Source organism: Chlamydotis macqueenii, chromosome 3, assembly GCF_036417535.1.
Source record: "Chlamydotis macqueenii isolate bChlMac1 chromosome 3, bChlMac1.mat, whole genome shotgun sequence".
Taxonomy (NCBI): domain Eukaryota; kingdom Metazoa; phylum Chordata; class Aves; order Otidiformes; family Otididae; genus Chlamydotis; species Chlamydotis macqueenii.
In genome coordinates, this window is record NC_141558.1 from 82442808 (window position 1) to 82467717 (window position 24910).

The following is a 24910-nucleotide window of genomic DNA, read 5'->3' on the forward strand; positions in this document are numbered from 1 at the left end:
CTTATGCTTCAGGCTCCATTCTTCTTCCTGAGATCAATCCAAGTTTTAAATCAATTATGAAACAGAACTTATTACATAAAGGTAATCAGCTTAATTTGAAAGGGGATGAATTTAGAGTTATTCATACCTAGTTCATAAACAGCAGAAAATACTGTAGATACACTCTTTACATTAACACTCCAGTCTTAAAACATATGCACATTTTTGGCAGTCATGTGTACACAACTGCATATTTATGATCTAAATCTAAACCTGGTTGCACATGTGCTATCTGCATACAGAGTTCGATTTTAAATGGAAGTCTGCAGCTCCACATTTAAAACCAGGATCACAAGACAAGTGGTGGATCCTGGAGGATACTGGTGGGCATCTACTAGTCTAATTCTCACAATAAATATGTTGAATGTTCACCTGAAGCAGGCCTTATAACATCAGGAAAACTCACTGGCCAATGGATTTTAGAAACAGGATAATAGTTAGAAGCAGCTACAAATAAAAACCACATAATTTTAGATTTCATTTTCCCTTCCAAAATTCTTTAAAGTGCAAAAATTTTAAAAAACTGCTAGAAGTTGACATTCCTGTATGACTACACATGTTGCTGTATGTAGCAGGCCCTGAGCACTGTCACAACAGAGCATTCTGTGTCAATCATGAACTTTAATTCAATCACTAGCTAACTCAGACATGTCACATATGTTAAATACAATGGTTTAAAATGACTCCAGGACATAGTACCAATTTATATTCCTCAGCCTTACTGCTCCTGTGACATACCAGGCCTGACATATCATTGAACAACAAAGCTAATAATAAAGATTGCATGTGAAACATTATAGCATCTGGTACCTTGACTGCCAAAGCAAATGTTTTCATGTGGAGATTAGAAAGACACATTTTAACAAATCAAATGCTTTCACATTTATTCTGATTTTGTTTTTTAAAAAGAGAGAAAGTTAAATGTCAAGCTAAAATAAAATTAAAGTGACGCTCACAGCAGAGAATGTATCTGATAGAATTATAATGTCATCATTCAGCATGCATTTAGCGAGGTCAATATTTGCATCACATTTTGTTTCCTGACACTCCATCTGCAGAACGTGTCAGTTACCTGAACATAAACTAGCTGTATTGTAGTCACTCATATTATTTACATTTTTGTTCTTAAACAATCCGTCTATCTTGTTCTAAGTGACACGTATTCAGAGAAAAATTATAATCCAAGAAATGATCAATTAAGAAAGAAATTAGTTGATTTCTCTTCTAATATAATAAAGGTAGTTTTGCTATGGTGGGGTTTTTTTTGCTTGGTTGGTTTTTTTTATAGTAACAGGTTAAAAATCTGGCTATTCTAGACACAAAGTAATCTTTCACTTCTGGAAAAAAAAGACTGGTTTTATGTAAGACTAGAACAGATCCAGGGGAAGGGTTAATAAAAACCACATACATTTTTCAGAGAAAGCAAGAACAATAATTTGATCTAGTCACAAGATTCCAACCTTATTCTGTTTATCAGAAAAATACAACATCCTTCATTTCGCACAGCTGTCTTCTACGTTGCAGATTTGCTTAGACTCACTGAATAAGTTGTATATATTTTGCCAAGGACTTTAATTTCTAATTCCTTTTTAAGTATGAGATTGAAAATAGAGCACTTGCCTCAAACATTACACTTTATTAATGAATTCTTTTCCTCCCACCAATTCAGTCATCTCCAAAGAAAGGAAAGCAACCCCAAGGCATATACAAACACTGAACTGTTACAATTTGTCAAAACTTCAAATAAACTCTTGAAAGATTTTTTTTTTTTTTCCCTTAGTTATGACAGTGTTAGTATAGCTATCCAGCCACATCCTAACAGAGTCCAGTCAGGTTCTCCTTGCTGCCAAAGGAAGGAATTGTGGCTGAACCTCTCAACAGCAAAACATTCCAGCTGGAAACACCCACAGGTATCCGACCATGTCAGAATCTGGAGTCAGGCTTTTTAAACAAGTAAGCTCTTTTTCACATTTCTGGTACAGTACTTGAACTTTTTCAGTTCAAACAACCCAACAGCACACTAGTCCTGATTACTTTGTGGCATGTCTCAACACACAAAATGACAACAGCACAGAAAGTAACCCAGAACTACAGCACGTGCAAGGGGCAGCTGCAGAACCACAGAATCAAGCTGCAGTTTAACTCATTGTAATACACGCTGCAAGGCATGCTCAAGGCTACAAATGCACTGGTCAAAGACGCAGCTTATTCTCTTATAGGGAACATGCTAGTCTACTGCCCATCCCCTTTACTTACATATAAGCTAGAGCAGAGTCAGGGTAGTGCACAGCTTTAAGAACTCTAGCACTTCCATACTCAGGCGATAACCAGTTTCAGTATGGTATTTTATAGAATCCTTTCTTGTTAACTCTGTAATAAGGTGATATAAAGCTGACCGCTTCTTTTGCCTCTAGCAAAATGCATTGAGACCACTTGTCTGCGTGCAGTCATGAAAGGAGCAGAGAAGGCCTTCAAAACAGTGAATTTGGCAAGTGTTCTTCAAACACAGCTATTTACTCCACAGTCCTAGGAGATCAGTAAATTTTACAAATCCCTCTGAGTCTCAGGCTTCCTGATTTTCCCCCCCCGCCCCCCCAGGTATAAGCTTATTTTTAAAATTCTAAACCAAATCAGAGAATTTCTTCACCTGATGATATTGACATCTCTCTCAAAGCACATTCAAGAACACATTTTTAACCAGCTTTTTCAATGCAGAAAAGTAGTATTTCTTCAAAGTCTTAGCTGAATGAGAAACTAAAGACTTTCAGATATTAAAAGGGATGGCTATAACCCAAGAAAATAAAGGAGAAAAAAAAACGGTAATTTGCATCAGCAGGGTACTACGGTCAAGTAATAAAGAAATGGAAGGTTATGTGAAAGATTTTCAAAACTGTAATACTAGGGTTTAAGCTTAAGGAAGAAACAGCAGATAAAGAAAACATCTTCCTTATTTCATCGTCAAAACACAAAAGGGAGACAAAGAAAGGAACTGGAAAACCAACAAAGAACTAAAAAAAAAAAAAAAAAAAAAAAAAAAAAATCAGAAGAAATTAGAAGTTACAATATTTTTGCAAAACAGAGAACTCTGCAAACTACATGTCAGAGATAATAAAAAAATGCATTTTTTTTCCTCAACTAGTACAAAAGAGCCCTGACACATCTTGTACTCTGAAGCCTCAGTGAAGCACAAACAACTCAGACTTTTAAGATTCATAATAGAGAAATATTCAATGTGTTAGAATGATCACTAGCAGTAATACACAGATGAAAGACAACACATGGGATTGCAAAAACATCTCGTGACTACAGGACTACCAGCTACAAGAACAGTGGTTATCACTTCAGTGGAGAGTCAGAATGGGAAAAGAAAGAGGCATTAAGGTTAGTGACAGAAAAAAAAAGGAGAAATAAACCAATACAGATTAAGTTAATCTTAACATCAAAGAGAAACTATGAACACATCTTGGATAAGAAACAGTGCAGACACATGGTGAGAGTGCTGACCAGGTTTGGGAAATCTAGTTTCTAGCCCTAGCTCTACCTAAGCCACAGTTTTCCTTAAGTAAAACAAAAAAAAAAAAACTGAGATGCCTCTCACAAGAAGTAAATCATACCATCATCCAGGGAAGCACTTGTACACAGAATACACATTGCATCTCAGTATTCACCACCCCCACTGCAGGAAGAACTAAACAGTCTTTGACAGCTGAAGTATTCATTCAACAGTAAAGTACTCAAACAAAAAAATCCATACTGCACAACACTATCTCCTGATGAATCTACAAATCTTTGTGATAGGTCACCACAGTAGTCTTAGCTTGCTCTATTGACTTTTCCAGACTCTCTACAAGCAAGTTTTCGCCAAGTAATTATTGATATAAATACAGTAAATGTTCATACTTACTACAAAGAGAACTACAGTTACCTCTTTAAACATCTACTGAAAGTCTGTCTACTAAAATCACTTGTAGTGATTTAGTCTTTCATCTAACATAATCCGTATTGGGGGCGCGGGGTTAAAATTAGCCCATATAGGTTGTGAAATATTTTTTGTAATAAATTCATTTGAAGACAAGAAATAAAATCCTTTATTAATTCAAAACATCATACTGTTTTTAAAATAGGAAGCAGAGCAGATATGATAGCATATCATAGATACAAAACAAAAAGCATTCTGCTGCAGAATAAGGTTGCCTTCTAAAGGAAAAGGACATTTCTGGTTGGAAGCAGTTAAGAGGGGTTTTTTGTGTGTGTTTTGGTTTGGTTTGGTTTGGGGATTTTGGCTTTTTTTTTTTTTCAAAGCAAGATAATTGTGACCAAAACAAGAGACAATTCACTTGGTGATTAGTAATGAACCAGGGCAAAGGTCTTGACAGTTGCACTGAGTGCATCACACTTCATTCAGCCCTTGAACTTAAGTAACAAGGGCAGCCTAGCTACGAAATCATCAGCTTCTCATCAGCTAGTAAGTTTGCTTTGTCTCTCACTTCTTCAAGTCATATTGGTCTAGGCTTGGGGCTCAGGATAACCAAAGATGCTTCACAGAAGGGAATACTAATGACTCGCAAAACCAATCCATTTCTGAGGTACTGCATGGGATGATGTTCCCCTGAGCCTTTCTATTTTGATTGTTCAACTTTTACATGAAGTTGCTGCTGACAAGAGCTGCTTTTGTAGGTCATCTTCAATTTCCATTTTCTGGATCCTTCCCTGATACTTCTCAGTTTCACCTAACAGGTTTAGTGTCAAATGGCTCAGAGCACTCTCAGTGCTGCAGCAAACATTCAAATGAAACAAAGAACAAATTTATCCAAGTTTGCTTTAAATACTTACACTCCAACCAAGCAGCTTCTTCTACTACACAATGCCCCAGTCTCACCTCTACAGACCATAAATTATCACTTACCCTTTATCCCCCTCCTGATGACACTTGCTATGCAGTTGTCACTGGGGAAAGGGAGGGAGGGCATGACACACATTGAAAATAAATCACACTACTATGGAAATCTCTGATTATAAATATTTAATGAGAACTAATTAGACAATGGACATACAGAATAAGCAGTCCTCTGCTCAGCTACTTAAGACGGAGATTAATAGCTTAGTCCCGCATTTCAAGAATTCTATTACCTTTGATAACTGAAAAGCAAAATCAAGTACTTTCTTAGAATCAGTTTTAAGCAACAAAATCCAAAAGCAAAGCCACTTTGGCTATAGTTATTCTAAGAAAAAATACAAATTTCTAGGTGTACCTGATGATGCTGAATATTCTTTATATTACAAGAAAACTCATGGTACAGTTGGAATTTATCAATATCTTTTTCATTTCCACTTTTGGACGACACTTTTGCCAAGGTTGACTGGATACAAATGTACCTTTGCTGACACCTGAATAAAAGAAAAATACGTTAATAAGATATTTTAGCATGAAGCTTGTAACAGGTCATTAATGCTGGTATTAAATAAAAATGCATTTTAGAGTCTGCCCAATTACAAGTTACATTAACTCCAATTACTTGCAGAGCTGTGTTACATGTCTTAACATGCAGACTGATGTAACAATCATACTAAGAGAAGAAATTAAAGCAGAACTGAGAAAAGGCTGAACACAGCCATTCTCCTGAAGGGAATGGATACTCAAAAGCCACCATCTGTACTTCAGTTTGATCAGTTATTGGTTCAGCCTCACATAACAAATTTTGGGAAGTGGCAAAAAAATTATAGCGGTTACCTATTTTACAGAAATGCAACATCTCTCTTGAATCTACCCAGGCTCAGAATTCATTTCTTGATTTCAGCACTTAATACTCATAAAAGTTTTCATTATTTTTAGGAGTAAGAGGGATCTCAAACAGATAGCTTCCTGAATGCTCCTGTCATGGTTTAGCCCCACTCAGCAGCTAAAATACCACACAGTTGCTCACTCCCCCCTCACCACCCCTGGCAGTGGGACTGGGAGGAGAATTGGTAAAGAAAAGGCGGCAAAGCTCATGGGTTGAGACAAAAACAGCTTAAGAGAACAGAGGAAAAGAAAACAGAGATTGAAAACAAACAAATTAAAAAAAACCCAGTAACAGTACAATAGCTCACAGTGGATCCTGATGCCCACCTGCCTCCTGAGCAGCAGGAACCTCCCCCCAGCACTGTCCCCACTTTATAGCCTGAGCAGGATGTCCTATGGGGTGGAACAGCCCTTTGGCCAGTTTGGGTAAATGTTCGAAGCTGTTGGCTCATGAGTAACCTGTCCCAGCTGTGTCCCCCAGGCAGTGATGCCACCAGCTCCTGCTCCTCTCTCAGCTCAGGTGAAAATTAACTCCATCCTAGCCAGAACCAGGACAGCTCCTAATAACTATTATACATACAACACACTTCAGATGAATATGATATATCTATAAAGCCCTCTGTATCCAATTAAGGAGCTTCTAGTAGTCAAAAGAATGAAAGTGATAGTCTGGTAGTGACAGCACATCCTTCACAAAACAACCGCATCACTGAAATTATCACATTACTATGCTCTAGCCTTTTGATGAAATTGGCCATTACTCATGATAAATAGGAAACAAGAGTCAACTAAACAGAAGTAAGCAGACTTAAAAACCAACACTGCACGCTCTTAAGGTATGATAACCCTGTTCTGTCCCAGATGGTACAGAGCTGGGGTGGGGGGCCGCAAATAAATAAATAAATAAGCGACTATTACTCTGTCACGTCAACCCCTGCCCCGACATGACAAATAACCTTGAAGTCATTATGTAACGTAAGAAAATGTAAAGTCAGCTAACATAGTCAAAGGATCAGTAACTCCTGCTTTAAAAACAGCCACATTCACTTGCCTAATTGACTTCCAATGACAAAAATCAACCATCACTGCATGCTAATTACACTGACTGGTGTCAAGCAGTAAATACTGGAGCAACAATAAAGAAATAGTCAATATTGCAGCAGATACACCTCTAAAGTCATAGCTTGAAGGAAGTGCAAGGAGAGAAAACTTTCCCCAACAGATCACTAACTGCAAGGGAGATATGCTGTATATGGAACAGTCTTTGGGAGTCACACTGTCATGTCATGCTCACAGGAGATTTCTCCTCCACTGATAGCCAGACAGGCAGAAAGGCTAAAGAGCATCTCCAGCACAAGTGAAGGGATGGACCTAATGCAATCTCATAGTAACAGTTTTCACATTATTAAAAAAATGAATTACTGTATTAGGTTTCAGTGGCAAATTTTGGTAGCAGAGTGGCTACAGGAGTGGCTTCTGTTAGAAGCTGCCAGAAGCTTCCCTTATGTCCAACAGCCAATGCCAGCTGGCTGCAAGATGGTCCTGCCACTGGCCAAAGTCAAGCCCATCAGCTATGGTCGTAGCTCCTCTTCTTAAATACATTATAGCAGAAGCAAAAATCAGCAGTGGAGAGAGGTATGAGAATATGTGAGAGCAACAACTATGCAGACACCAAGGTCAGTGCAGAAGGAGGGGGAAGAGGTGCTCAGGCAGAGATCCCCCAGCAGCCCGTGGTGAGGCAGACTGTCCCCCTGCAGCCAATGGAGGCCTGCAGAGGAGCAGAGATCTACCTGCAGCCCATGGAGGACCCCATACTAGAGCAGGTGGATGCCCAAAGGAGGCTGTGGTCCTGTGGAGAGCCCATGACAGAGCAGGCTCCTGGTAGGACGGACCTACATCAGAGCAGTCTGTTCCTGCACCCTGTGGAAGGGACCCACACTGGAGCAGTTCATGGAGAATTTCCCATGGAAGGACCCATATTGGAGAAGTTCATGGAGGACTGTCTCCCATGGAAGGGGCCCCATGTTAGAGCAGGGGAAGAGCGTGAGGAGTCCTCCCTCTGAGCAGGAAGGAGCAGCAGAGACAACATGTGATAAACTGACTGCAACCCCATTTCCTATCTCCCTGTGCCGCTCAAGGGGAGGAAGTAGAGAATTCAGGAGTAAAGTTAAGCCCAGGAAGAACAGAGTGGCTGGGGGAAGGTGTTTTAAGATTTGGTTTTATTTTTCTCATTATCCTACTCTGATTTGATTGGCAATAAATTAAGTTAATTTTTCCCCAAGTCGAGTCTGTTTTGCCTGTGATGGTAACTGCTGAATTATCTCCCCATCCTTATCTCAACCCATGAGCCTTTTGTCATATTTTCTCTCCCCTGTCCAGCTGAGACAGGGGAGTGGTAGAGCGGCTTGGTGGGCACCTGGTATCCAGCCAGGGTCAACCCACCACAGTTACACATCTGCACACTAGGAGATTAAATCTTACCATGTAACCAGGAAAATGTAGTGGGAAAAAAAAAAAAAAAAAAAAAAAATCAAACTTACAATTTCCTGATAAAATCCAGTGTATCTTTATCTTTAGCAAAGATGTCAGCTAAAATATGCTGTACTCCAGCCTCTACTTCCCGGATATTTGAAAGTCCTTAGAAGAAAAAACAGTTGATAATCATAAAAAAAAAAAATTAAAAACTTACTTTACACAACTGCATAAACACTAATAAAACATATACCAGCTAAAAGAAAATTGATGCAAGCTATCCAACAGATTTGCAGAGGTTTCAGTGAAGTATCCTAGTTCACCAGAATTTAAGTAAGCTTCCTTTCCAAAACATCTGAAATAATTTTTAATGAGACTTAAGTGACCATTTCCATTTCCACTGATTTGTAGCAGGAGTTTGCACAGTGATACTTCTGGGGTCAGGATACCCTCATCCTCTCCCATGAAACACTGTTCAAACAGTGAAGTTATAAAATGTCTTCATAGACAGACTATTCTAGAGACCTGATAGCAGAACCATTCAACTTTCCAACACACAGAACCATCCCTCACTTCAAAAGGCCAGAGAAGATGGCACAGTATTCTCCTTAGCACAGCAGTTGAATTGGACCAGAACCAGAAGGCAATAAAATAAAACTGGCATCTTGGATTTTAAAATCAATATATCTAACCCTCTTTCTAGTAACAGTCAGTAACAAATGCTTCAGAGCAAAAAGCAAGAATCATCATGTTGGCAGATGCAGGATTAACAGTCTGCTTCAATGCACATTATTTTTCACTCTGCTGACTGATAGACTACCAATATCTTAAAAGAGCTTTATTAGCATCATTTTTTAAAACTGTACACGTCTAATAACTAATACTTTTATTGAATCCACAACCCTACTTCTGATTGGGCTATAGAGTTACACACTACAAAAAATTAATCTTGTCCTTTTTTAAAAAAGGGAAGCTAAACTTACCTGCCAGAAAGAAAAATAAAAGTCAGAGAAAAAGAATTACATTAAGTGCCTGAACCAATTGGAAGTTGGGGAATTTGGTTCTTTACATCCGGGAGTTAGTTTTCCGTATGGTAAAAGTAATGTAACATCAGAATACAAAGCTAAAGGAATTATGAAACATGCACTATAGTAAATATGAATTATTATGGGACACTCAAGTACCGAAAGTGTACATGGCGACATTATTTTAATTCTAGCAGAGAATTTGAATGAGATAGAATAGACCAAAACCAGTCAGGATTAAAGAAATAATCAAAAAGTTCCTGTTCAACAAGCACCACTCACATGGGCATCAACTGTGTTCATTGCAAAAACAGCACATGCTTGTTTAATCAGAAATACTGGACCAAGCCTACAACTAAAAGGAAGAACAAAGTTTTCTGATGAGCCTGCCTCCCTAACTTTTAAATATCTGGCTCTGAAACATGAACTACTGTTTCTATTCCAGTTTATTCTTAGTATGAGTTTAAAAACACTCAGAATTTAAAATAACTGAATATTAAGATGTGATGAAAACTTTTCTGCACAGCAAATGGCTCATCCCTTTAACAGAAATTCACTCTGATCTCAAACTGTATACAGGCTGTCAACCTGGATCCCATGTTGATAAAAGTGACCCAGTTCATAGAAGTATGTCGTTTCAGTTACGCTTTTCAAATGGTAATTACATAAACCTAGGCAACATTATTTTTAGCACAAAATTGAAAATAGGTGTACAGATTCCAAATATTGACGTGTTTATACTGCAACAAATAGCACTCCCTTCTGAACACAACCAAAATAATTTATTTGAACTTTCACCATGAAAATTTTCATTTGGCTCTTTAGACTGTCAGAATAGTCAGATACGTGGTTGCAATATACTACTGTATGAAATAATGACATAAGCTAAAATGTAATAATTAAGCAATCAGAATATTTGCTAACTGATTTTCAATGCAAACTTAGGATCATTTTATAAAAATATTAAAATAAAATAAAAGAACCACAGAAGTGGGAAGAGTAAGAGTCAGCCTCACCAGTAGGTTCAGCACACTTACGTTAAAATTCAAAAGATAAATGTTAGGGCAGGGAAGAAAAGCACTTCTCTATTTTAACACCATAGAGAATACTGCAGCAATCTTCGCGTTTTATTGTCAGAGATTGCCCCCTACAGATTCATCCATAACTGCACTCACAAAGAAACACAATTCTGCAGTCTACGTGTGGCAACCATATCGTTGAAGTTCCTACTCGAATTTCAGAGATTATATCTTCTCTGATCCCTACTGTCACTCAAGAGCAAAAACTCTCCCACTCACTCCCAGTCACCAAGGTCAGTTTTTATGGAGATATTCCTTCACTGGTGACATTTACTTCAGTAAAAAGTATGAGTACAAGCGCTTTGTACAATCAGCATTGAATCTTCAGTAAACAATTCAAGTAGAACTAGAACCACAGAGAGGTCTCGAGTGTGCGGTGCAGTTCCCTCTGTCTTACCACTAAATACAGATGTCTGCTGTACTCTAACATCTCCAGACTTCTGTCTCCTCATATGCCAGAGTTACTACTATTTATAGCACAAAAAAGACAGGAAAGATTTGGGAGCCGTGGCGTTAAATTCATAATCTACCACATGGTCCTAAAAGAGCTGTGGAATTTAAAAATAGTTGCATAATGCAAAATTAGAACAATTAATCTTTTAAAAGGGGAATTTTTTTCAGGCATTTAAGACATTACTGCACATGGAAGCAGATTGCTTACCTTTGATATTAGGTCTAACGTAAGAAAAAAGATTGAGTTCCATAGGATTCTGCAGAAGGGCAAGAGCAGCAGGTTCTAATCCCAGTTGCTTGGCTCTCTGGGCTTTGGTGCCTTTACTCCCAGTTTTATAAGGTGCAGACTTAAAACAAACAAAACATACAGTCATTAAGAAGCAAAGGAATATTTCAGTTATGTTATGTACTTTGCATTATGCACTATTTAGTTATGCAAGATTACATTTACACTAAGGATAATCTGAAAAAGACTACTGTACTGACCACATGGTCTAATTCTTCCAAAGTTCTGCAATTTAATAATGCTGTTAAAAGGCATCCAGATAACTTCCCTTCCTTCTTCAACTTCTGTATCATTGTATGCGTCTTCTTCGCAACAGTACTAAAACACAAGAGATTGATATTAACAGTCACATTTCATGGTGGATTAAAAAGGCTATTGATTGTGACCTGGTTTATCACACTGCTGGAGCTCTCTCAAACCCCTGAAGATTCTATCTCATGCTAATCCTTAACAAAACAAGTATGACAATCCAAGAGAGTTTCTATTACCCTCTTTCTCCAATTAGTTTAAAACTATATCAAAATATTGTGGAGTAGCTTTAAGAAAAAAATAAAAAAATACTGATAGTCATAGCTTACATCTAACCGGGCTAGGGATCTCCAGCACCTGTAAGCTACTAAAACCGCAGAGAGATTAAGATCCTAATTTTTCTTTGACAATTAACAGTGCTAGATTTCTTGTTACTTAGGGTAAAAAACAGATAGCATCAAGCACAATTACCATAGTTTTAAAGTTTTTTCTTTAGGAGTTCCTTTATAATTGCAGTGTATACAAAATGCCAGAACAGGGACACAGAAGCAGCAGTCGGTTGTTATGTACCTCCCCGCCAGATACCTCGCTGTATTAACTTACTTACCGTAGCTCTTCCAATGTTTGCTGCACTTCTCGCAAGGCATCAGCCTCCAGATTATTGATGAGTTCTTTTCTATATCGAGCAATAAAAGGAATTGTGTTTTCTTCTTGAAAGAGTCGAATTAAGTTTGCACATACCCATGGTTCAACATTTGTTATTTCCGACAAGGCCTGTTAAAAGCAAAAAGAGAAAACCACCCAACATTTAAGGAAGGTGATATATTGCTTTAAACAAACTCTCACTCAAAGTTCAAAGCCACTTCCAGAACATTATGCTGGGCAGCAGGGACTACTGTTCTCCCTAAGACAGGATGCCAGGCTTCCCATGCATCTACCATCACACTTGGTACTTCAGAAAGACGTGCAGCCAACAAATGTTTCCAGAAACTTGTAACTACAGAAAAAAAATGGAGGAAGGAGTGCCTCTTGGGAACAGAAAAAAACCCAAACAATTAAAAACAAAAATCAGAAAGACAACAAACTGCACATGGCAACTCAGAAAACTTGGAATTTTTTTTTCTTTTTCAAATCAACACTAACATGCCTCATGGTTAAAAAAACAAACAAGCAAAACCCACAAACCCAAAGCTGATCCAAATTCCACTCCACCAATAATTGGAAACTAGCATGATGTTACTAGAGGTTTCAAGATGAACCAAGTCTCAAAGTTAAACACGATTTTTTACAAATTGGGCTTTCTAAAGATAAAGTTATAATGGATCAATACAAAACGGAAGACAAACTATATAAGTACCTTAGCTTAGTAACATTTTAACTACCAGTTTGCTTGTACTTCACTACAGTTACTCCCATACATGGCTGATTTAAAAGTCTTTCAAAAGTTTTGTTTTCAAGTCTAAAAAAAAAAAAAAAATATATAGATATATAACAACTCCTGTACAATCGTATTCACTGCTTTTAGAGCAGCAACACATAAAGATCAAATTCTCCATCTGCATTTTCCAGGAATATTTTAGAAGACTCAGGAACAAAATTTTACACCTTTCTTTAAGCAAGCAGCACTAAGGATGATAAATGTGATGTGCGCAATCTATTCCCATTCTGTTCATACTAAAATCTTCCATAACCATACCCAGCCTCCCAGAACAGGAGCTATCCTAAAACTGTCTTCATCTGAACAGCTTCAAAGTTAACATCCTACAAAAACAAACATTATATCTCCCTTGATGTGACTGTTATTCGAAAAATGCAATCTCCTCCTTGATAGCACTGTAAATTGATATCCACTCTCAAATGAGCCTCTACAATGAAGAGATCCACACTAAATCTTGAAGTTTGAAACTATACACTCAGACATCCCAAATCTTTCAGCATTCCTTCTTGTAGGAGTTTCAGTTTACTATATCCATAAAAAAACCCATGTTTTGAGACAGAAGAAACAGGCAAACTGTTACAGGCTAGCTTTATACCAAGGACTGCCTAAGTCATAGATACTTGAATAATGTTAAAGTTTGAACTTTTAACAGTTGCCAACCAACATTTATATTTATACACGTATTATGACAATTTAAGCAGAAGTTAACAGCACAATGACTCTCCAACACTCCAACTGATGCCAAGTTTACTCATATTGTATATTAGATTCTAAGTGATAACTATGTAAGAAATGGTTTCACTGATATCTCATACCTGTACAATATCCCAGTTCATTTCAAATTCTTCTTTTATTTTGTTGCCTCCTAGATTTTTTACTGGCTTTCCTTCAGGACACGTAGTTGACTTCATCTTTTTAAAAGGTGGTTCGTCAAATGCAAAATCCTCCTCAGATTTCTCACGTTTGACTTGATTTCCCACTACAGGAACACTTGTTGAGGGTTTTTCATCACTCTCGAAACTCTTTTCATTCTTCCCTTGGAATGAATTTATTTCCATTTTTTTAGGCACTTCTGGCTTTTGATTTAAAATTTTTGGTTTAGTGCCTACATCTTCTTCTTTCAGTTTTAGAAGTTGCGTTCTATTATCTTCTGCAGGAGCAATAGGCAAGGATACATCCTACCAAAAAAGCATTGAAACCATATTAAGCATTGACAGTTGCAAACTGGTTCAACATTTCAATTAAAACCTAGGAAGACTTGACACCAGACATTATTTCTCCAAGTAATGTCTCCGGCAGGGAAATGCCAAGCCAGAAATCCAGTAATCTGAAATACATCTTGCATGGAGGAAAAGATACAAAAATACCCAGCAGAGCTGTGATTTAAAAGATCAAATAAAATTATCCTGGAAAGATTTTAATTGGGGTCTCCTCCAGAAGACACACACCTACAGTCCTTCCCTCCACTCCTCTCAACAAAACAGAAAATAGCAGGGCAGGGAAGCACTCTTCTACTGAGGTGTTAGGTGTAATATGTGAACTGGAACTGAAATCTGATCTGCTAAGATATTGTTTAATCTCAGACAAGCCACACCTTCTTTCCTGAATTTCCCCAGAGTCCAAGAACGTATTTCTCAATATGCCACATGTGTCAGAACATTCAGAAACATTAGTATAAACCAGAAGGACTGGCTTCTGTCGTGACCTGACCCCTCAAGTTAATCTTTGAGAGACGTAACTAACTTTTGATAAACGCACATCTTGCATTCATCATAATAAAACTGCAACCCTTACTGGGTCAAACAGCCATGCAAGGAAACATAAGTACAGGCCTTCTTTCTGTAGTGGTACCCAGCTGGTGAAAAGGTAGAAGACAAAATGTACAACACAGAAAGCAAAGATATTAGAGTTTCGTTTTCACTACAGAAAGAACAGAGGTATTTATTTATTTTGTTTAAAGAGCTCTCCAGCGAAAACCATGTCCCATTACCATTGGACAAAATTTTAAAGGAGGGCCCTCAGATCTGGGACACTTAAATAAGGTAAGAAAGCTGCATTCATCAAATATACTGAATTTTCACATTAACACTGGAATCAGATGAGTTGATCAGACTCAGGCAACCAAGTGAACCAGTGCTGGAAAAATTGTGCTCATGTTACTTGCCAACCACAGTAATTAAATGTCTCTTGCTTACAGATACTCACCATTTCCTCTTTTATTGCTACCTTCTTGACCTTCTTCCTTGCCACAGCTGACCGTGGAGCAGCAACTTTTTTAGGTTTTGCCTCATTTTTCTTTGGCAACCGAGGTCGCTTGGCAGTTTTGCTTTTTGGCTCCCACTCCTCCTCTTCCTCCTCCGATTCAGAGCTCCTGAATTGAAAAACAAATGAGTGAAAAATAAGGCTTCCGAGAAGAATGAAAAAAAAATACATAAGCAAGTTGGTCTGAGTGTTTTCTGACATGAAAGGAAGCAAACAGGAAAAATGAACACAAAGGTAGGCAGACTCAACAAATATAGGTCTTTCATGCTGTTGCAGAGCTAATGGCTGAAATAATTTACCAAGCTTTCTTGAAGCCAGTCACTGGGACGTGTATATATCTTAATCTGTTTGGATAACTGACAATTCATTTTCACTCTATCCTCACTATGAGTATGAAGAGCATAGGTAACTTGTATTTTATAATTGAAGTCTTGTGCATTGAAACTTTTTAATCAACCTCTCAGAAACTGAGTGTTGTTCTTACACAATTGCTCAGTCTTAGCATAAACCTTTAAAAAAAATCTTAAGGAAAAAAGTAGTCTTACGAATTAAGAAATGAAGGTAGCTCATCATCTTCTGAGGTAAGGACTTTGGCTTCAGATTTCACCCTCCTTAGTAGAGATGACATCTGAAACAGAGACAAGAAGAGAAAAATGCAACATTTGGTTGAAGCTGTATTCTCTTGTTTAGTCCTTTAATTCACTGCCAAGAATGCCCTCATAATGCCTTCACCAATCACAAAAGTTTCCTCTAGAGCAAGTTTGGATTTCTTCATATTCAAGAATTTAGCCCAAAACAGCACACATTCGACGATATTTTCAACTGAGCAAACACATAAACCAGCACTGTAGCCTCTTAAATTATTTTTCTCTTCAAACTGAATTATTTGGCTTGTATATAATGCTATTCTAGCAAAAAGAGTACTGGTTCCCAGACACCCACATTATTGGGTGTCACTTATACACTGTGCCAGTCTTTCCTCCATCAATCTAAGAAGCACAGAAAATAAAATTAAGATCTGGTAAAGTGAGCTCACATATGGTTTTCATGTGAACAGGACTACAAGAAGATTGTCCGTTTTGATTTAGAATTTCACCCTTAAAGACTACACATTGCTTGTATGTGTAATAAAAACTGATTTTAAAAGAGCTGCTCATTAGCATATAGGAAGCGCATAAAACAATTACCAAAGGTAAAAAGGGAATTCTGGCATTCCTTTTTTGGGGAATGCATTCTGGCCTCTGTTCAAGCACTAGAAGCATAACTACTGTTATAAATGGCTTTCAGCAATTTTTCCTTCCAAAGCAGTACCAGAATTTAAGTGACTGTTTTCAGCATGGCAGCAGGAGGAGGATTACTGAGGACCACAAACAGCACCACCTATTAGCTGGTTTGCAAAACGCCTTCTTGTAGCAATTGTCATGGTCGGTTACAGGTCAGCATTTCTGTGCTGTTACACTGTCTGAAATCCCATTATGTGACTGGTTAGAATACATGTCTACCATAGTAAAACAGAAATATCCACAGAACACAAAAAATTCTACTCACCTTATTAGCCTCCCAGGTGACTTTTCACTTCAGTTCTGAGTCACCTGCAACTTCACCCAGCCACTCTACTTCTCTGTTTTCCTTTGCTCGTTATAGCTGAGCAGTCATTATCATAGTCTTTAATTATTTATTTATTCTCATTACCTCAGAGGCATGAAAATAATGTTTCCCTTCTATATTGTACTTCAATCTGTGAATGGGAGAAACAAAAAACATTACTTATGTTTGCAACACAAAGATTTCCAGAATTAGTTAACACCTGAGCCAGATGGATCTCTGATCCATTGTTTGCAGGCACTGGGACACTTTCCACGTGGTTAGCTCTCACAGTTCTCTCTAGCTCTCTCTAGCTAAACTAGATGTTTAGCTTACAATATCATTATCAGGCATGCTTCTTCAGCTAATCCAACTAGGAAAGTATTTTTTAGTACTCCAGGTAATCCAGCTAGTGATCAGTTTTTAAACACTCTAACAAGCTTCTTCATATTTAACCATCGAATTCATAGCAAGGAAGAAGGAAAAAGCCAACATGCATGTTCTCTCATCTGAGGTCAGCATTCCCCCTACATAAAACTGCTCTCTAAACTCCCCTGCCAGTTTTGGACATTCAGCATATCACCATGACAGTTTTGGGGCTTACCCAAAAGCCCAGGTGAAAGGAAAGCCTCATGTGGAAGGTCTTTTTTCTGCTAGTGTTTCCCTCTTATCTCAGGTGGCCAAGGGCAGGGTCTCAAAACATTTCAACATTTGTATTGTTACACTAAGTAAGATTACAACAAGAGTAAAGCTTACTGTACAAAGTTAATTGTACTTCCTGCCATTCAACACCAGTGACTGATTTAATTCTTCATATCAGCATAACAATAGGAGATGAACTCCTTGGTTTACAAAACCAGGCATTTTCCACATTCCTCATGAGTAGATAAGTATTTGTTCCTACATCCTTAAGTACAAGTTTACTTCATAGAACGTGCTGAATGACACAGAATTACCATACAGCAAAAATATTAAAATGGCACAGGAAAACATGAAATAGAATAGAAAGTGATATGTAATAAGGCCAAGGCTTTATGAGACACTTCAATACTTGTTTTCCTTTTTTTCTTTTGATTTCTTGGATTTTCCACTTTAAAAAATAATTAGATCACCTTTTAAGTGTTTGTTGCAGTCCTCCAGAAAGCTGAAGAAGGATCAAAGATCAAAGAAGCTAAGACAGAATCTGTCCTGTCCCACTCATCAATATTGTATCAGTTCTTACAAGCACATGAGTTGGGACTGGCCTAAGATACATAAAGTCCAATTTTAATTATATTATTAACCTATTAAATTTTATGGAGAAAAGTGGTAACTTTCTTCCTAGAGGCACTTACCTGCACTTAAAGTTAATTTGAACTATGGTAAGATGTGAATTTAAAGCATAAAATTTACTTCAGAATAACTCTGTACGAACAGATAAGCTATGGTCAGAAGCCAAAATGGAGTTCTACAGCTCAAAATAAAAGTCCAATACCAAAGAGTATCTGTGAGACAAATATCAAACATGGGATATCACAAAGGAAAAAAAGGTCACTGTGAGGTGGGGCGAAGTCATAACCACCTCTCCTTGTAATAATTTACATACTGAACTACCTGTACTTCATATTTGCAGAAAAGGAATCTTGCAGTTGCTGCATACATTATTTTTGTTTACAAAGAATCATTTTTTTTTTTAATTCAAATCCACAAAAGTACTTCTGATGTGATTCCAAACTGCCAGACAGCTTTCTCCTAAATTGTCCTCCTGAGCCGCCTGTGCTAGGGTGTGCTAACACCTACAGTTAATGACTAAGAAAAACAGTCCTTCTGTGATTCAGTGCGGAGGGGGAGACAGGGAAGAGGATGAAAAACTAACGAGTCTAAATGCCACTGATGATGATGAACAACTATTACAGACTTCCCCCCCCCCCCCCCCCAAAAAACTTAGAGACAATCCCTGAAGTGAGGCAGGAAGACTCACAGGCAAACACAGTAAGGCTCCACATAGGGCATCTGCAATGCTGACTGCACTTACAAGGCAATCAAGTTATTGCCTGGTCCATGCTCTGCTTCTACTGGGATATGGTCCTCCATGTCTCCTGCACCAAGTGTTGAGGGAGCTTGGAAGAGCTTTATTCACCCTCCCACAGCATGCTGAGATCAAGATGGTGTGAAGCTGGCCGCTTATCTCCTACTGTGTTTTCCAGATAGACTGGCCTCAGTAGGAAAACTGCCTTTACCTCTTCCTTCTCTGTTGCCTCCAGGTAACCATACCCAAAGTGAGGGCTGGTTTCTACCCTGAGAAAAGAAACTATAGCTTGCACAGATATGTGTCCCCTTTTCAAAACCAGAAAAGTCCCATAGCTGCCGAAGAGCCAATTACTTTTTTTTTTTTTTTTTTTACAATGAGGGTAGTGGAACACTGGAACAGGTTGCCCAGAGAGGTGGTGGATGCCCCATCCCTGGAAACGTTCAAGGCCAGGTTGGACAGGGCCCTGTGAAACCTGCTTTAGTTGAAGATGTCCCTGCTTCTTGCAGGGGGGTTGGACTAGATGACCTTCCAACCCTAACCATTCTATGATTCTATAAAGCTGAAAAATTAAGAGTAACCAATTTATACCAGAGTCCGGTCAGATCAAACTTTTTCCCTTCTTGTGTCTGTGTTTAGTATTGCTGCACCTTACTGCAAGTGTTCACAGTGCTTGGTGTCTTCTGTACCTACCACCTGAAGGAAGTAAACATGCAGTATCCAGTAATGCACACAAGTTATCCAGTTGCCCTGCGCAGGATTTCACCAGCTTACCAATCGGCATATTGAATTCCTACAAGCTCTGTTCTACCAACTTTCCTCACCTCTGAGGCCAGCAAACTTCCAAGTAATAATTGCTAACATATTTTTTCCTTATTTTGTGTACGTTGAAAACTGTCATTCTTTGAGTAAAAAAAAGTTCTTAACAATCATTTCATCAACAGTATTTTACTTGCATGCCGGGCAACATGAGCTAGGCCTGGAAATTTGGCCTTGCCCACATACTTCAGCTCCCAACTCCTGTTTCATTTCAGATCTGTGTGCGTATGACCTTTTGCTTCTATGCAATAGGCTGAAACCCTCACACTGAACCTTCACACTGGATTCTTGATCCCCAGCTCAGGGGAATCAAAACTCTTCTGCTTGTCCATCTCCCAAATGGCAGATAGTATGAAACATTATCCCCTGAAACATAAAAATTCTCTTTGCTTCACACAGTCAGTAATCACTAAAGCCTTCCTTCTCCACAAAACCCAAAACATTTACAGCATGTTCTTCAAAAGTACTTCCACTTAAAAAAAAATAACTTTGCAGAGTTGTTACACTATCCAGTGAAAAAGAGTTGAAGCTATTTAAATCATTACTATGGTAGATACATGTATCTCCCAGGTCTACTCTCCATATAGTTTGGGATCGGTTTTGTTGCCAGTTCTTTTGTTCCCACTACTGCCATTCTCTGCATCCAATACTGAGCTCCGCAACACACTAGAGCTAGCCTGATGGCTGTAAATAGCACACTTCCCCCTGCTTGTCAGCTACTCATTAAAATAAGGCTAGTGTAGTTCGGTGTTGGGCCACACCAGGAATAAAGAAAAGTGACAGAGCAGCTCTTATTATCTAATTCACTGTACAGTATCTGAATAGGGGTATGCACAAAACATACAGCAAGGAAGTAATCATTTCTCTGGTCTCCCTCCCTGAACAAGAGTTCTAGGCTGCATGTCAAATACAAGTAGGGTGAGGCTTTAAAGGCCTTATGCTAAAGAGCAATTCAAGCCTCACTTAGAGGTTGATACTCTCCTCATCCTCCCTGTTCATGCAAAGATACAATCCCATTAAAAGTAAATTTCATCGTATGTGATCCAACTGCCATATGCAACTACTTGCAGAAATAAAAGTTTAACAGTAGTTTAAAAAACCCTCCCTTTCCCCCACCATTGTCCCAAAACCCCCCAAAATCCCAGCACTAGCACAAGGCTGTGTTTTGTAGCTCCACCATTATAGTAGCAATTTTCAGAGTCAGAAATTGCTCCAGAACTCCTAATAGGTTGTGACATCATCTATAGGGCACTTTAGAAAGAAATGTATTTAACAGCTGAAAGTTATAGAAAACATTATATTTTCACAGTATGATCAAATGAATGCTATTACGGTAAATTTATAGCCTTACTACATTAAGTCACATAAATTCTTCATAAATACAGAAATATAGATCTGTCAACAACTCAATCAAATAGATTTCTACATGAAGGTACAGTATTTAAAAAAAAAAAAAAACAAACCCACACAACGCTAAACAAACACAACACCACCACTACACACATTTGGAAATAAATTTCATTTCAGTAACTGGAAAAAAAAAAAAAACAACTCTCCAGCAGAAAAGGACATAGAAACTTCTAAAGCTCTTTTCCAGTTAATCTAAAGTAATGTATTGCTTCCAGAAAGGAAATCTGTCTATGCAAGAAGCTCCCCAAACCTCGCTTTGCAGTCTCTGCTTTTTTAGTATGAGGAAAATAGCAAGTATAACAGAATTTTGCATTTTAGCTTCTTAAATCACACAGTACTAGCCAAATGACAGTTTATTATAACACCAAGCATCTGGAGCAAGACATAAAAAGCACTATGAATCCCACATGACAAGCAAATTTCAGACCATTATTAGTAGCAGCAGAATGGCCCACTTCAATAATTATATGTAGGCTCTCAACAGTTTGATTTTGCTTGTCATTTTAAGACACCTCCACTGCAGGCTAGAATAACATCCTGAGAAGAAATCAAAGCATAAGCACAATGTTAGGAGCAAAGGGGAAAAAAAATCCTATGCAGACCAATGGTAGGGACTTGTATGGAAATTGTTTTATCACACCAGAAGGTTTTTATCACCTGCAACAACTAAGTTGTTCTTCAAAATATAAATCCAACTTCAACTTACTGTAATCCTCTTGAGGTTAAAACCTTGGAAAACTCCCAGACACTTTTGCTTAGAGAAGCTGGTGCAGCTGGTGCAGTAGATTCCCAAGGACTCCTCCTGCACAAAGCCAGTCAGGACTGCCTGAGAAAGGGGTCACGGACATAAATCAGGAGTCTCCAGTGCTAACTGGAAAATTACACCCAAAAAGAAAAGGAGAGACATACAGAGCATGCACATACAATAAAACAGACCCCAACGCTAATGAGAAAGAAAAAGGTATGAGACTAGTAGAAGTACTACCTATTGCTACTAGTTATAGATCTAGTAAGCCAAAAAGACAAGCCACCAAGGTCGTGCCCTTAGAAAGTGCACTTTTCCAAGCCCATTCCTATTCCTAGGAATTCCCATTCCTAGTTGTTCCACTGAGGAAAAGGAACAACCTGCATTAAGCAGCAGCCTGTCAATGAATCAGGAGAGGTGTGCACAGGAGAAAAAACACTTCCCATGCATGTTTTTTAAACCACTTATCTCAAACCACCTATGAAAACAGACAACATTAGCTGAAACCAGGGGGATACTGCTTCTGATTCAGTAACAGACTGCTACATCAAGTGGAGCTACTCCTTTCCTCCAAACCAGCAAACTAGCCATAAGGTAACACTCCCATCGTGCTTATTTTAATGGGATAGGTTTGCTCCTGAAGGATATGGAAGATGCACGTCTGCTCTGCACGGTGACAGCCATAGCACAGTTCATCACACCAGTAACACCCATTTAGCAGCCCCACAGACACAAGGGGAACTGAGAGTAAAGCACCGTTTGCTGTTGCTTGGTGACTCACTACCATCCGAATCACCGCTTTTTGGCCCAGAAACATGACTGAGCTTAAAATACACTTCAGGCACTTTGAAGCCCTATTCTTCCCCAGATGACGCCCCACTTTCCTCAGATCTGTTGACAGCACTCCAGCTGAAGGACTAACCGAGCTAACTCCCACCCCCAGGGAACCACTGGATAAAGCCCCTTCCTGCCCCCGAGGCAGGCAGGGGGCACAGCAGGCACCCCGGCGGAGGCCGGGAGCCCCACACCCTCCTGCCCCCCCCCCCCCCACCCCGGTGGAAGCCCCGGCCCCCCCGGGGCGCTGCCGCCTGTGTCCCCGGCCCCGCTCACCCGCCCCCCGCGGCCCTGGCACAGGAGGGCCCCGGGCACCGCTTCAGGGCGAGAGGACCCCGGAACAACCCTTTCCTCCCGAGCTGAGGGAGAGGCAGGGAGCAGAAACGGAGGCCCAGAAAGAAAACGGCTCGTTTCGGCCTCAACAACCGAGACAGCGGGAAATCCCTCACTCGCTGGGGCCACTGCAGGCCCGCAGGCTGCCGCCCGCCCCACCTCACTCTCGGCCCAAGCCCGGCGAGGGGCAGGAGGCTCCCCCGGACGTTACCCCCTGCCGCTGGCTGCCGCGTTTGAAAGCGCCGCCAGGGCAGCCATGGCGGAGCCGCCCGCCCGACGCGCCGCGGGGAGGAGCAGGAAGCGGCAGCTGCGCCGCGCCGCAGGAAGCGGGCACCGGCGTGGAGGGGAGGGGGGCGGGGAAGGGAAAGGGAAAGGAAAAGGTCCGCGGCCGACCCACCTACCGCCCCACCCCCTCCCCACCGCCCCGCGGCGGCCGCCGGAAAGAACGGGAGTCCTAGACGGTGCGGGCTGGGCTGGGTCGGGCGGTGCTGGCTGCGTCTTCCCCTCGCTTTCCGCCCCGCTGCTGGCGGCGTCCGGACGGAGGAGCCGTGCCGCGCCGCCAGGTGGCGCTAGGTGCCGGAGCGGCCCTGGCCCTAAGGGGAGGGGAGCGGAAGGGAGCGCAGCGGAGCGGCCAGGGGGCGGCGGCGGGAAGCCGGTGTCGGTGCCTGGCGAAAACCGTCCCGCCTGTGCAAGTGTAGGTGTGTTTCCCCGCGCCTCAGCCGACTCAGTAAGGGGGTCCGGTCACGCCAGGTCTCCCCCCTCCCAGCCTCTTCGGGCGGGTGTCGGGTGCAGGAATCCCCGTGCAGGTCCGTACGCAGCAGCACCGCACGCCGGGGCCTGCCGCCGTGCCTCCGGTGCAACGCGACGACGGTGTTCGGTGGTGGTGATCGGCTCCCCCCTTCCCCTCGTGTCGGTGGTGATCGGCTCCCCCTCCTCGTGTTGCGGGGGTGAGGGGATGAGGGCTGCGGGGCCAGTGCCCCGGCACCTGCCGCAGTGCGAAGGGATCAGCCTGCCTTTTGCTTAAACTGACCGAGGGTGGAGATGCAGAATGTCTAGGTTCAGTTCTTGGTTGATAGGAGTTTGAAAGGTGTTAGAAATGTTTCCACTGCTTTTGCTAGCCAAAAAAAAAAAAAAAAAAAATCATAATAACCACAAAACACCATAAAGAGGGGTTAATTATTTTTCACAGGGGTGTTGGGAAGCAGAAATCATCGTCGTGTGAAGCTGAGATAACTCTATCAAAGTTGGCCACAGAAGACAGAAATAAATACATCCCTTTCTTTCAGCCCACTGAGTAGATGAGACCATGTAGATTCATACACACCTATATATAGGATCTATATATAGGATGTTTGTTCCTTTACCTATGCAGACTAGAACTTGCGTTATTTTCTCTTATAACTACAAACATTTGCATTCTGGTGCTGGAAAGTGTCCAAGTGACAGTCACTCATCTGAAAGTTTCATAGAAAGGTGTGCTTCCCTGCAGTCTGCTTCTGTTTCTTTTCTATCTACATCTGGGTTAACGTTCAGCGAGGATCCTGTGAAGTCCATCTTGTGCGTAAAGTTTAATGGGTGCTGGTTTCTGGAGCCATCACTGGAAGAGTGGAGCAAGTAGGTTGTTACATTAAACTTGCCTTTCGAGCTTCCATTACCGTAAAAGGTCTTCTGCTTTGTATCATAAATATTTGTAACTTGTGGTCATAACTACCAGCCCGCTGTCCTCCAGCCTTGGAATGGCAATGTCTTAAATGTAACTAAGGTGTAATAAACTTAAATAATTCATAATTTTTCATCTTGACTTTATAATAAATGTGTGTTTAACGATCTGGAATGACTTTAAACACAATAATGTTCAATGCAGTCTCTCTTTCTGTGGAGTTTACCTGACCCCTATAGCTTTCAGGGGACCAGAGAGAGACTTACGCGCATACTTGTCTTTATGCATGGGGTTGTATCTCTGGTGCCAAACCTTCAGCTGATATAAACTGTCACAGCTCTGTTGATTTAAATAGGGCCTGTGATTTACTCAAGTTGAGAATCTGACTCACAGACCTCAATAGGACTGTTCACATATTTAAAGGTGATCAAG

General features: G+C 40.2%; 1 protein-coding gene across 2 annotated transcripts in view; it reads right to left on the reverse strand.

The window, feature by feature from the left end:
• The window catches only part of SRBD1 (S1 RNA binding domain 1), a 130377-nt gene extending 107228 nt beyond the window's left edge, over positions 1-23149 (reverse strand). For both annotated transcript variants that reach the window (XM_086745502.1, XM_086745501.1), the window contains exons 1-11: positions 23030-23149; positions 21613-21732; positions 16634-16823; positions 15631-15713; positions 15029-15194; positions 13639-14001; positions 11993-12159; positions 11337-11454; positions 11059-11197; positions 8362-8458; positions 5292-5427 (exon numbers count right to left, since the gene is read on the reverse strand). In XM_086745502.1, the coding sequence (XP_086601628.1) occupies positions 5292-5427; positions 8362-8458; positions 11059-11197; positions 11337-11454; positions 11993-12159; positions 13639-14001; positions 15029-15194; positions 15631-15713 (1269 nt within the window). In that variant the 5' untranslated portion in view covers positions 16634-16823; positions 21613-21732; positions 23030-23149. The remainder of the gene's footprint in view (positions 1-5291; positions 5428-8361; positions 8459-11058; positions 11198-11336; positions 11455-11992; positions 12160-13638; positions 14002-15028; positions 15195-15630; positions 15714-16633; positions 16824-21612; positions 21733-23029) is intronic.
• Between the last annotated feature and the right edge of the window lie 1761 nt (positions 23150-24910).